This window comes from Hyperolius riggenbachi, chromosome 3, assembly GCF_040937935.1.
Source record: "Hyperolius riggenbachi isolate aHypRig1 chromosome 3, aHypRig1.pri, whole genome shotgun sequence".
NCBI classification, from domain to species: domain Eukaryota; kingdom Metazoa; phylum Chordata; class Amphibia; order Anura; family Hyperoliidae; genus Hyperolius; species Hyperolius riggenbachi.
In genome coordinates this window covers 168364794-168379236 of record NC_090648.1, presented here as the reverse complement: position 1 = coordinate 168379236, position 14443 = coordinate 168364794, and the positions used below count along the sequence as shown (strand labels likewise).

Here is a 14443-nt window from a genome sequence, read left to right as displayed (position 1 = left end):
GAGAAGAAGCAGTTACAGCCCCATGTAGTCATCCTGTGCCCGCACAGTCCGCCAGTGACCGTTCAGCCAGCAGCAGCAACCCCCTCAAAGCTGGCAGAATGTGGGCAGTCGGACGCTGCCGTGGGCATTCTGATCATGCGCCCATGCTAGGAGCATTCTGTGTGTGTAGAAATTTACCTGTACTGCACATGCGCAGAACACTGCTGAGCACGGGCTACGCCGCAGAGGCGTGTGGCTAGTTGGCTTTGAGTGGGTCGCCGCTGCTGACTGGCGAGTCTTGGAAGGACGGCGCGGGCACAGGGTAACTGCCGGGAGCTGCAAAAGGCCCCAGATAAGTTAAAATGCTTCTTTTCAGGCTTTAGATTTCCTTTAAGACACTCTTAAAGGAAATCTAAAGCTTGAAAGACCTCCCTTGGTCCAGCACCCCCAAAATCAGACTGCAACGGATCACGTGTGGTAGTGAGTTTCACCCTCACCGTGTGCCAACAATCCACCCCAACACACACCAAATATACCGTATATCCACACCTAATTACAGGTAGCGGGATGTAAGCATGTGATAATTATTGTCAATCATCAATCTCACCTGGATATTGTGTAGTATATCTGGACTCTTATGGATTAACCAACATATATTGCAGATAAAGCAACAGATCACCGTCACAGTTTTGAAACAGACCGCCAACGCAGTCCCCTGCTCCCAATTATTATACACTGCTTACCCCAACGATTGCCACTGCTCGTTAAAGCAGTGGTATTGCGCTTGTATTTCACAAATTCTCAAGGTTTTTACCCTCCACTGACTCCAGGTTTTCACAGTAAAAAATTATTTTAATAACATAAAACTCCATAAAAAGTCACAAGAAAAAAAACTGCTCAGCACAGATGTTTTTATAGACAGCAATGCAAATCCTCATATGAACAGTCCTTCAATCACATACTATTACTGCTGCAGTTATGTTTAGCATAGGGAAGGCACCTCCAAGTCTGATCCAAGTGATCTCACCCACCGTGGCGCCCCGCCCTATTACTGTCCCGATCACCGGCACTTTCCTCCTCCCCTCAGCCAAGACACACACTGCCTGCACTTCCTGTATGACCTAGCAAGACATTGACTGGATGCTTCGCTGTATGTGACACAATGCTCAGATAATACGTGCTGCACTTTCCCGTTCCGCTGCATTGTGTTCCTGCTGTTACAGGGACCGCAATCCAATGTCTACTGTGAGCCAAGCATAAATGATTTGAACTTTATGATGCCAAACAGTACATATTAGAAATATAACAAGCAAAGTCCTCAATCAGTGCCCATGTTGTATTGAGCAACATTAATCCAACAGTTTCTGGTTATGGTAAGATATATCGATTTCAAGAGACACATTACATACAAGTGACAGATTAATGCTCGTGTGCAATTAAAGGACGGCTCATCTATATGCAATAAATCTTATTTGGACATATCTGGCAATAAAACCGATTCAGTTTAATAAATAGACAGCAGTTATTATTTAATATACTGTATATATACCCAAGCAACAGTTACGATATGAATATAATTATATGTGACTCGCATATATATGCTGGGGATAATAGGGGAAAATATTCAGACTGGCTTGTTACCTTTGAACATATCTGATGCTTGGTTCTAATATTTCATATTTCAGTCAGGAGAACCATTCTACACACATGCCAAGGTTATTAATTTAAATGAGTAACATTGGAACTTCCAGAGGGCCTGGCTTTTCACAGCTCTGTACCAAGAACATGTAAAGGTACCTCACAAAGCCCCCTATCATTCCTATCACAGGAAAGTCACATAAGGCCTTCAAACTCAGAACATACTTATACCTCTTCCTTCCTTTCTGGTGCTATTCACAAAGGAGTACTGAATGGGGTTGGATTACAATTTAGAGGGAACCAATATATTAATGCCAATGATACTCCGGGGAAGATCATTTGCAAGCACACCCCAGCATGCTCTTACTGTACAGTACTAACACAGAGCCAGAATAAAACAGAGTTAGTTATATACTTTGTCCAGGCTTAAAGGAAACCTGAGGTGAGAGGGATATAGAGGCTGCCATATTTATTTCATTTCAAACAATGCCAGTTTCCTGGCAGTTCCACTGATCTCTTTGGCTGCAGTAGTGCCTGAATCCTACACCTGAAACAAGCATGCAGTTTATGCAGTCGCACATCAGGCTGTTTCTATTACCTTAGCCGGCAAATGAATGAGCGGCGGGATCCCATGCACATCCGCATAGAAGACTGTTGGCCCTCTTTTTTTACTGTACCGGTTTTCAAGTCCAAAATTCGTCCTAAGCAAACAGAAATAAAAACAACACAATCAAATTATTCATACTCTTCTCAGTTCCTTATTAAATTTACATTTTTATAATGTTTTTTTTAAAGGCTGCTCATATTTCTGTCATTACATTTTTAGCATGCCTGTTAACATTTCTTAGATAAATGTTGTAAATGAAAACGGAAAGCTTCTTTAACAGCCTGCCTTTTTGCAGTCAGGGGGATCTTTTGCTTTATTGTCCACATCAGGCCATCTATGTCAGAACATAAACAGATGTGCTCCATTCATGGATCTGTCATCGGAACTGTCATGTTGCATATATAACATCTCCAGTTGCCAACATGTTGGCCAAGGGTGGTGAGGAAACTATCAGTGCCCTGGTCCACCCTTTCCTTTTTATCTGATGCTGATGCTGGAGTACATGCCAATGAGATTGCACTCTGCTGGCAGAAAAACAATGTCTCCTGACAATACATATGCATCTACTGCAGCTGAAAAGTCAGACACACAGTAGATTGAGCAATGCCACTGAAAATGGCTTGTTTAGGTTTTCTAACCACAACTGTGCATAGAAACGCCCTTTAGAGGTAAAAGTACTAAAGAGTTTTCTATAACTGGTCATGTGAAGATTTAATAGGGGATTTATTGTTATCAGAATAAGACTGTTTCCATAGCTCCACTTCAAAAATATATATTTTTCTGCTGATTGGAATGGCCAGACTACTTATTTGTTTCATATTTGATACACTATGCCTTCTAAATCTGCATTAAGATTGCAGTATCCCCCCCCCCCCCCCCCCCTGCCAGTGTCTTCCCAAACAGCTAAGAAATGACACTTTGAATCAGGGATGTCGAACTCCAGTCCTTGTGGTCCTCACGTATTTTTGGCACAGCTCAAATTGACGGGACTGAATCAGGAAAGGTGAGGTTCATCAAGGGGAACACATTTCTCAGTCCATGCTAAACACTGGCATGGATACGGTCCTCGAGTTTGACGTCCCTGTTTTGGAGGATGGTCAGTATAACTTGTGTTCTAGTAAGGCGATTTACCCCATCTCCTGTACTGGTGGCCCCTGTAACATTTCAGATATCAGCTCCCATGCTGTCCTGGTGCAAATTATTAGAGACAGGAGCACTAACGGCAATAAGAGTCTGTAGAATTTCCAAAGTCTGCAGTCCATCCTTTTCCCTCTAAGTCCTTGCTCTATCCAAAAGTAAAAATTAAATAAATAATAGTTTAGACCAGACTTCCTGTGCTATGCTTCCCTGTACTGCCATATTCCTATTGGATCCTTTAATTACCACAGTGGCGCATCGTTAAAGAATGTTAACAATCATGATGAACTAAGGCTTCATTTTTCAGTCGCTTTCTTTTCCTGGCTGATGGCGCACACACATCTGATTTTATTTGAACATTCAGTAGCAGAAGAACATATGAGATTTCAGCTACATGTTTAGTTATTTAATTAGTTTGTGGTTATAAAACCAAGGCTGTGTGACATGTGGCTTGTGTGAGCGGTCGCCAGGTTTTTCTGCTATGCGTGGTGCTGGTTTGAAGAGCACGTGTCTGGCAAAGCACCACCATCTGCGGCATATTATGCGAGTTCAGAGGACAGTCACTACAAACCGACTTACTCCCAGGGAAGAATTTTCCCTGGTATGTTAATGTGTACATCTTCAGGCTCTAATACAAATACTGAATGGCGCCAGGTATCGTAAACCCATGCACCTGCCAACAACTCGGTTCTTGGTTCAGTTTCAGTGCAATAGGACTGCTAATTTCTAGTATTTCGACATAGATTATCCAACGATCCCCATGTACTATGCAGCATTATTAATAGATAGGATGCTGGATTCAATGAGTTGTTGGAAACAAATTATTGGAAGCATTGAGTGAAGTAACGTAGGACCTTCCTCAATCAGTTTTTCCCAAATACTGGTCAAATACCGATCGGGAAATGTGGTTCTCATTTTGATCTAGTAGGTGTATCCAATACAATAGCAGGGTAAATGTGGCTGGATAGTGTAATAGTAAGGGTTCTGCCTCTGACACAGGAGACCTGGGTTCACATCTCGGCTCTTCCTGTTCAGTAAGCCAGCACTTATTCAATCCTTGGGCAAGGCTCTCTAACACTTTCACTGCCCATAGAGCATGTCCTAGTGGCTGCAGCTCTGGCGCTTTGAGTCCGTCAAGAGAAAAGCGCAATATAAATGTTATGTCTTGTATTCAAAATGCCTTTATCAGATGCCGACCTAAGCATGCTGCAGCCTAGCTATTGTGTTAGAGGGGTACAGGACTCTGTATGTTGCTGACCCTTGTGTGACTGTTGTGGATCTCCATGATGAACTCCCCATGAGCTCGTTGATGAATAATTATGCTCCTGAGGACCATTAACCCCAGAGCAGTAATTTGGGTCAGTTTTATTTTAGTATATGAGAGCCCTTCTAAACATAACATAAACAGAGAAAAATTCCAGGTCTTGTGGCCAGTGCAATTAATATTATTAATGATTTAGTGTTTTATTAGTGTTTTGATCATGGTGCACTGAACAAGTTGTTGCCCTGCATCTGCAATAGAGAAGTTGTTTCAAGTGATTTGCATTACGTACAAAGCTGGAAATGCAGCCACAGATCACATGCTAGACGCAGAGGAGATCCGCCACTGTCCAGAGTTCAGCACTGCTCTAACCACCGTTCTTCAATTTCATTTACCGTAAATCACAACACAGATCTTGTCAACAGGCGTGATGACTCCACCAGCATCGGGACAGAAATAAAAATGTGGGTCAACAGCTGTGATTAGCAAAGCTTTTTTATTTTACGAGGTCTCAAGACGAAGATAAAAAAACATTCCAAATAGATGGAGCTGTGAGGTTACACAAGAAAAAAGGAACTTAAAATTCATCCAAAACATGAATAAAGCCTAAGCCAGGCGAGGGCACGGGAAACAACAAGGAAATGAGTGGTCAGTGGGGCGCTGCAGGTGTTTGATATCAGGCCAGACACGGAGAGGAAGAGTCTTACCGCTAAAAACACATTCTCTGCCTGGGCCAAGACGCATGTCATTATTCCAGAGGAGGAGAACACAAGGAAAGGATTAACAGGGCGCTTATTAACAGTCATGAGAGTAAAGAAAATGACAGACTGGTAGCTTAGCAAAGTACAAATACATTATATAATTTCCCCATTACAGCTTAAATGGAAATGTACATATATAAGATAAAGTTATGTATAGGAACAATTTAACACTCACAAATGCTAGACTTAAAGTGACACTAAAAAAACCCCCATGATATCATGAATTGTATGTGTAGTACAGCTAAGAAATAGAACATACGGTAAGTAGCCAAGAAAGTAGTAGTCTCATATTGTTTCCAGTGCAGAAAGAGTTCTCTATACAAAGGAGCCAGTCTTGTTTTCTGAATCACTTATACATCAAAGAAACCGTGAGAGACAGCTTCAGATAAGGTTTTACTGCAGGGAAGTTCAAAGGCTCATTAGCTCTGCTCTGCTTTGTTTTATAGTTTAAAATAGTGTGGTATGTAAACTGGAAATATGACAGAATGATCCAATGTTATTAAAAAAGACATATAACTGAAAATAAAAATGAGACTCTTTTCTTTGCTACTAGTATTCTATTAACTATCCATACTACACATACAAATCATAATACTTTTTTTTTTGCTTTAGTGTCACTTAAACTAGTAGTCTACCAATGACAATGTGTTATTTTCCTATGACTTTGGCAAATATGTATTTATTATTCATACAACACTAACATGTTCTCCAGTGCATTACAGAGTATATAATCTTGTCACTGTCCGTCCCTGAGAGGGGCACACAATGCACTCCCTTTTGCCATAGTCCAATTTCTGCAGGGAAGCCAGTTGACTGTGTTTATGTTTTTCAGATGTGGGAGGAAAAACAAACACTGCGAGAACATACAAACATGATGCATATAGTATCCTGACCCAGGTTTGAACCAGGGATGTAACCACCAGGAGAGCAGCCCATATATTCGCGTGGGGGGGGGGGGGGGGCACAGAGCTGTGAGAGGGACCCAGCTAATAACATTTTCTTCCTCCAATAAAAGGGTTCATCCCCCAGATACCAGATCAGGTGTTTTTGTGGCTACACATGTTATGGGTATGATCAGTGATCTGCAAACTTGGCTCTCCAGCTGTTAAAGGAAAGGTTCACGCTGCTAAAAAAAAAACAAAAAAAACTGCACTGACCTGGGGCTTCTTCCAGCTCCTGGTAGTCGAACGGTGCCCTCGGCGCAGCTCCTCTCCCTCCGGGCGTCCAATGGTGAAGAAGCCGACCTCGCCAGTTTGGCATCCAGGTCGGCTTCTGTGCGCTCCACGGCGGGGGGTCACGTGGTGTAGAGATGTCATCGGGTCTCTACTGCGCAGGCGCAGAACTACTGCGCCTGCGCAGTAGAGACCAAATGATGTCACGTACACCACGTGACCCGCGCCGTAGGAACGCACATGACGCCAAACCGGAAGCCGAACTGGCGAGGTCGGCTTCTTCACCGCTGGACGCCCGGAGGGAGAGGAGCTGCGCCGATGGCACCGATCGACTGCCAGGAGCTGGAAGAAGCCCCAGGTAAGTAACTACTGAGCCTGTGCAGTACAGCCCGGAGGACGTCCGATGACGTCAGCGCGCCGGCGTGACACGCATAATGGAGCGCAGAAGAAGCCTGACCTGGCCGCCGGCCTGGCCAGGTCGGGTCGGCCACCGGAGACCACCGGGAGCCTGCGGAGCGGCGCCGAGGGCACCACCTGCCTGCCACGAGCTGGAGGAACCCCCAGGTAAGTGGATTTCGAGTTTTTTTTTTTTTAGTGTCCCTGAACCTTCCCTTTAAGGAACTACAAGTTCCACAATGCATTGCAGGAGTCTGACAGCCACAGTCATGATTTATGAAGGCAAATGCATTGTGGGACTTGTAGCCCCTTAACAGCTGGAGAGCCAAGTTTGCAGATCACTGGGTGTGATGATAATGATGGCCACACTTGTTTTATGAGACACGGGGCTACAGACTGTGAGGGTAACTAAGGGTAGGCAAAGGAATTGGAGGGTCCTATGAAAGATTTGCTGGGGCACCTCATGATTTGTAGTTACGTGCTGCCAGGGACTCTGTGCTGTAAGCCAATAATTCAATGCAAAATGTATGCAGCCTGGAATTGAATTTAGCCAATCAAATGCACTTCACCTGAATAGCCCAGTTTCAAACTACATACAATTAGCATATAAATTTGCATGCAAGTAAGAATTATTTGCATCCCTTTGACCATCTCTATTCAGAACTAAAAACAATTAAAAGTGAGCCAGCTTAGGTATAATTTCTCATAGATTTTGATTGAGTGAAGAATGTTAGGAATATTTGTCAAGTTTTAAAGGATAAGCATACTCCCCAAGCAAAGTGCACTTTTCATTGGCTCTTGGAAGGCACAACAAACTGTTAATGGCATTCCCTGGGATGTGCCTTCTATGCACTGACCCTGGTCCCCAGTGCTGCACTGGCAATATAAACAAAGAGAATGCAGCTACTCTACTGTGCATGGAAGCTGTTCTATCAGACATCATCGGCTGATAGAGCATCTTTTCTTTTATGACACATTGAAACCACCCACCAGGAATTTGCAACCACTGAACTCTATCCAGATCATATGAACCCCTTACAACTAAAAATGATCTACATGCAACACATCCACAGCGTAGGTCCCAGCTTATATAATCACATCCCTTCCCTCATAAAAAAATCAAACGTTCTCAAGACCACTATTGCAAATCTAGCAAAGTTCAAAATACACGTGTATACATACGTATAAAATAGTAGATTTGTTCCTGAATAATAATCACTTTAATTTTTCCCCCCTATGTTGCTGTCAGTTACAGTAGGTAGTAAAAACCTGACAAGGTTTGAACTAACCCATCTCCTCATGGAGGATGCTCTGCGCATTTCTGGGTGTGCGAAAGCACTTGATGAACAGCAGTTGGCCAGTGCAGCTGCCAAAATAGTGTGCAAATGAGTAAGGAGGCTGGATGTCATCTTTGTAGATCTTTACTAGGGAATAATTTTGTAAAGAATAAACAAAATGCTGAGAATTACTAATGAGGAGATGACTAGTCCACAACCTGTCAGATCTGTCAAATTTTCACTGCCTACTGTAAGTGGCAGCAACATAGGAAAAACTAATGTATAGTGCAATTTACTCAGGGAGGAATGCATGTATACACAAACATTTTACATTTTACAATTTTTATGTGATATTAGTCACAATTCCATGATACCCCTCTCATGCACGCAAGTATATAAAGTAATCACCACATACAACACCTACAATCCACCAAGTTAAAGAGGAACTTTAGTGAAAAGGGGGAACAAATATATCAATACATTGCAAAGTGAGAAGTAAAAAAATATAATTTGTTCATATTGTTTGATCCACATTCAGCCTGCATGTAATCATGTCGACTACTGGCAGACATGAAATCCCTGATGTGAGAAAAGGTAACATTTTCTCATGGGAAAGGGGTATCAGCTACTCACTGGGATTAAGTTCAATGCTTGGTTACAGTTCCCCTTTAAGGCTAATGAAACTCTGCTGCATTTCCTGAATCATAAATTTCCACTATATACTATCCTCAGGCTAAATACCCCCACCTGCATTACCGGTACTGTAACCTACTCACCTACTATCATCACCACACACAGAGAACGTGAAACAGTAATTGCATCTCATCCAAGCAGGGCAAAGTGTTATTTGTTAAGGAAATACAACACATGGGAAAGAATGGTACTAGTATCATCTGTAATAACTTGCACAAAACCAGTACAACATGTTCAAGAACCTCTGAGGTGTCTGTTTATGAAAGGCTGAACGCTACATTCAATATCTAACCACTCAACAGGTATTCACTGTGCGAATATTCCACAAATGTAGCAAGAATTTTTGCTGTCACTATTCACCAATTAATTTAGCCTTTCCGAAAAAAGATCCACTGAGCATCTGGATTCATTTTTCTTGGTTTAGTAGCATTCAACATATTAATAGGGTAATGTTACACATTGAAAGACTTGCCGGAAATATTTCCATTACATTGACTCTGCAGATCTTACTACTTCCATAGAATTCTTACAGACTCTTTCAAACAATGCATTGGCCTAGGACTGTGATCTGCAAAGTTGGCTCTCCAGCTGTTAAAGAAAACCTGCACTGAAAATTAAAAGTCAAAATAACCATACACAAGTCATATTTACCTCCTGCATAGTCTACTCCTCAATCTATTTTTCCTCTCCTGCGTCCTGTTTGTCCACTGTGATCAAGGGAATTCTCCGTCCTCCATTTTGAAAATGGCCATTACACCATAACAGCTTTCTGGTCAGCACACTGTTAAACTGTAACATCGCCCACTTGAGCCATAGGGAAACATGGACACATCAGTTCTCCTCTCAGCTGTAACTGACAGCAACTGATATATAACTGGCAGCAACTGCTATATTTCAGTTCTGACAAAATGTTGTCAGAACTGGAAGGGATCACTGTAAGATGAAAATGGTGAGCTTCTGAGAGGAACTGATGGCAAGGTAACTATATAATGTTCATTTGAAGTTACCTCATGTGTTTATTTTAAATAATTTTACTCAGTACAGGTTCTCTTTAAGGAACTACAAGTCCCACAATGCATTTGCCTTTATGAATCATGACTGTGGCTGTCAGACTCCTGCAATGCATTGTGGAACTTGTAGTTCCTTAACAGCTGGAGAGCCAAGTTTGCAGATCACTGGCCTAGGAACATGGGGCGCAGAGGTTACAGTTGCAATCGACCCCCTGCTCTAGAGGACCCACCTAGGGCCTGTATCAGCCTTTGGGGTTGGTCTTCACTGGTGTTACAGTGGTAACGACTAGCCTGTATGACTTTGTGTGTGTTCAGTAGTGACAACCATTAACAATGAAACATTTACTACTGGGTCCAAGCCATTTTCTGTTTCAACTTTATTTGGCATATAACTTAAAAGGAATACTGTAGGGGGGTCGGGGGAAAATGAGTTGAACTTACCTGGGACTTCTAATGGTCCCCCGCAGACATCCTGTGCCCTCGCAGCCACTCACCAATGCTCCGGCCCTGCCTCCGGTTCACTTCTGGAATTTCAGACTTTAAAGTCTGAAAACCACTGTGCTTCTGTTGGCGTGTCCTCGCTCCCGCTGATTTCACCAGGATCGTACTGTCAGGGGCGTAGCAATAGGGGGTGCAGAGGTAGCAACCGCATCGGGGCCCTTGGGTCAGAAGGGCCCCGAAGGGCCCTCCCTCAACTACAGTATTACCTCTCTATTGGTCCTGTGCTCATAATAATCACTTCTATAGATGCTGTGAACAGTGGTAATCACTAACAAACTGTTTCCCAGCCTCTTCTTGCACCTCTGACACTGTAGTTGCCATTGGCAGGTTTTGGCATGCCGTATCAATTGTTATGTATAGAGTGCTTGGGGGGCCCCATGTAAAACTTGCATCGGGGCCCACAGCTCCTTAGCTACGCCACTGCGTACTGTGAAGGGCCCAAAATGGTCTGTGCCTGCGCAGTACGCTCCTGGTGACATCAGCGGGAGTGAGGACACGGAAATGCAGGCGCAATGGTTTTCAGACTTTAAAGTCTGAAATTCCAGAAGTGAACCGGAGGCGGGGCCGGAGCATCGGTGAGTAGCTGCACGGGCACAGGATGTCTGTGGGGGACCATTAGAAGCCCCTGGTAAGTTCAACTCCTTTTCCCCCGACCCCCCTACAGTATTCCTTTAACACAGTACAACCACCAGAGCATGAACATCAAGGAATTCATATAGTAAATTAATAAAACAATAAAGACAACAGAACACTAATGGTGTCCGAGTTAGAATAACCATTTTCAAGCAAAGTTAAAAAAAAGAATACAGTCAAAGAGCCAAGTACTAATAATAACATTTGTATAGCGCTTTTCTCCAGTCAAACTCAAAGCACTTGAGAGCTACAGGCACTAAGGGCATGCTCAATAGACAACCTTGCAGTGTTAGGGAGTCAATACCAAGCATTTCTTACTGATACTGATTTCGTACTGACCATAGGATTGGAACTGTGGTCTCCTATGTCTAAGTTGAGCTTTTAATCAACTTTAGCCCATTCAGATATGTTATTTTATTAGACCATAATTAGAATTTTGTGATCAAAGAAAATGAACTCTTAAGGTCGTAAATACACTATGAAACTAGGACCATACAGTAATCAGGGCCGGGCTGAGGCATAGGCTGGAGAGGCTCCAGCCTCAGGGCGCAGTGTAGGAGGGGGCGCACAATTCATTCAGCTGTCATTCCTAATTGTGTATGAAGCAGAAAGAAATAAGAAAAGGGGATACATAGCAGTGACTGCAAGCCAAATAACTAGAGATTAAGGTGTTGGGGAGGTTGTGGGCCCTGTGTCCCTCTTAGTCTAATAGCAATCAGTGTGTGACGGCTGGGGTGGGAGGGATGGAGGGGCGCACTTTGGTGTCTCAGCCTTGGGTGCTGGAGGATCTTGTCCCTGCTCTGACAGTAATGCGTTTTTGAACATAAATATACCCAAATTGATCTCAATAATCCATTTGCAATACAATATTGTATTGCATTGTAAAGGACAATCATATTCACATGATCAGAACTTGAACTTTTAAGATTGTATACACACACAGTGAAAACAAGACATAGTTTTATAATGCTAGTGTTGTAGCGGCAGGTCAAACGTACGTAATACCTATATTGTTCGCTATTTTCACGATTGAAATTGCCGACGATTTAGGGGTCGTCAGAAAGAGGAGAAGGAGAGCTTTAAAATGATATCCATCTTTCCATAGTTACATTGTATTACACAGGGCGACTTTTTCTCAGAATGGAGCTGCTGCTGTATACATTTCACTGGCAACCTCTTTGTTTACTGTTATCAAAATACTTTCACAATTTACTGACGCCAAAACTGATGGCAGAATGAAACAATCACACTTCATTTGTTAACCCTTTGTGTAACTCTGTGGCCCATATGCAATTAACTTTTTCTCCTGAGTTTTCTCCTGGGAGATAATTTTTCATTTTCAGTTTAAAATACATTTTCAACAGTTTGCAACTGAAAAAGTATCAAAAAGTAGGTGAGAAAGTACTATCAAATTTATTTTGAGTATTTTCTTGCTTGCTAGTCGTTTAAAAGGCATTTTAATGACAATTTTGAAAATATCACTTAGGAGAAAACTCAGGAGAAAAAGTTAATTGCATATGGCCCCCTGTGTGTGAGAGAGAAAGCTCTGCTGTGTCCTGTGTCTCTGACTGAAGTGTCCGAAGACAGCAGAGGAAATGTAACTTGTTATAAACATTTGTAATTGTCTGTGAAACCACAGCTTTTCATACTGGTTTTGCTTTCAGAGAAAAATACTCTGTAGTCTGCTTCAATGTGTTGCATATCAGACACACCTTTGCAATTGATTTGTTCCAAATCAAGCTAAATCCTACACTCAATAAATTAAAGCTTTTGCCTCTGATATTTAACATGAAAAGTAGGAAACTGTTTACACAGCTACTTAGACATTAGTTGTACATATCATTTAGAACACTTGGGTATTGATAGTGTTCCTTTAAGCATATGGCCGGTTAAGGATCTTTTGTGTGCTTTCATGGAAACTTGCTGTAAGAAAAAGGTTTCCAGCATATTGAGTAAGTGGGTGCCAGTTGCCTGCCAGTTAGTGATATCAAGTACCTATGTTCAGCAGAGTATGAGCTTTGGGGATGGCCAACATATGGGAAGGAAAGTGCCTCCCGCAAGGTCGCATATTCCCATTGTTGGAAAAAAACTTTAAGGGGAGGTGGGTTATTAGGCTCCAAATGTTGGGAGAAGTTCCTGCCTAGTCCCAGGTGAAAAAGGGCACTGCTGCATAATGGTAGTAGTGGGCCAGGGACAAGTGGAAGAGTTTGCGCGAAGCCCAAGAGCATTGTTCTCCTCACTCACCCAGCTACCGCGCCACGTCACTTCCGCACCGCTCCATTGGCCTCCATCCCCGCATAGCAAAAAAGGTCTATACAGCCCTGCAATTTTACCCAAAAGATCAGGTCCCAATCCCTGCTCAGTGACATGCCTCATACATGTGTATGGGCCTTACGATTGAGGAGTAATTACCGTAATTGCTTGCCTCATCAGGATGCTAGAAACTTGTCTAAACTAATGCTGCTGGAGAATGCAGGCAAATCTATAAATAGACCCCCCCAAGACAAAGAGGGGGATGTGAAGTGGGTTGCGGATGGGAATCAGATGTGATAAAAATGGATAAAATGGAAGGGATATCATTGACACAAAGAAGCCTACTACTGCACTGGCAGAGCATCCAACTGATAAGGAATTCAGCCCAGCCCTTCAGGAAAACTGAGCAATTCCTCTGCAGCAAGTTAAGCAAGATAAATAAACTTTCTAGGGATCTTTTTTTTTCTCTTTTCGAGCACTCGGAAATATTACAACTAAAATAAAACAAAACCAGGGAAAAGTTGCTGAACTTTAAACATTTTGAGTACCATCAAATAGAGAAGGAAAACAAGGCAGGGTGAATAAATATTTGACTCCGAAGAGAAGCAGAACTGGATCCAGCAAAACATCTGCCATAACAAACTGCAGGAAGAGCTGGTGAAACACTAAACCGAGCCTCTCGTGAACTGTCAGGAACTGTCTCTTGCCAGGAGCCTGCCGAGCACTGTAGGGCTTTGGTGACCTGCTGTGAGGAAGCTATAGTGATGCATCGTGCATGCTTATATCCACAGGTTAATGTTACAACCTACAAATATACTGTGTGGACATATACACTGAGTCATGTCAGCTGTTTGCTCTTGTTCATTAGGCCAGAACACTTAATACAACAAAGGATGAAACCGAATAACCTCTTATGATTATGTAATAGTCACACAGCTCTTTAATGTAAATTTGTACTCATAATCGGGGTCTATATTTAAAAATAAAGTTCCTAAAATGAACCTTAAACAACCTACACTGACTTCAAAGGTAGAAAAACAAATATATGCATATTTGTGTATATTATTCATCAGAGGTTCCTACTTCTGTATAGAAGTGTATTCCTATGAAGATTTGCAACACATG

The 14443-nt window shown here is 42.5% G+C and overlaps 1 protein-coding gene across 6 annotated transcripts in view; it reads right to left on the bottom strand.

The window, feature by feature from the left end:
* ARNT2 (aryl hydrocarbon receptor nuclear translocator 2) overlaps window positions 1–14443 on the bottom strand; it is a 142972-nt gene that overhangs the window by 67151 nt on the left and 61378 nt on the right. For all 6 annotated transcript variants that reach the window (XM_068275225.1, XM_068275222.1, XM_068275224.1 and 3 more), the window contains one exon: window positions 2216–2318. In XM_068275225.1, the coding sequence (XP_068131326.1) occupies window positions 2216–2318 (103 nt within the window). The remainder of the gene's footprint in view (window positions 1–2215; window positions 2319–14443) is intronic.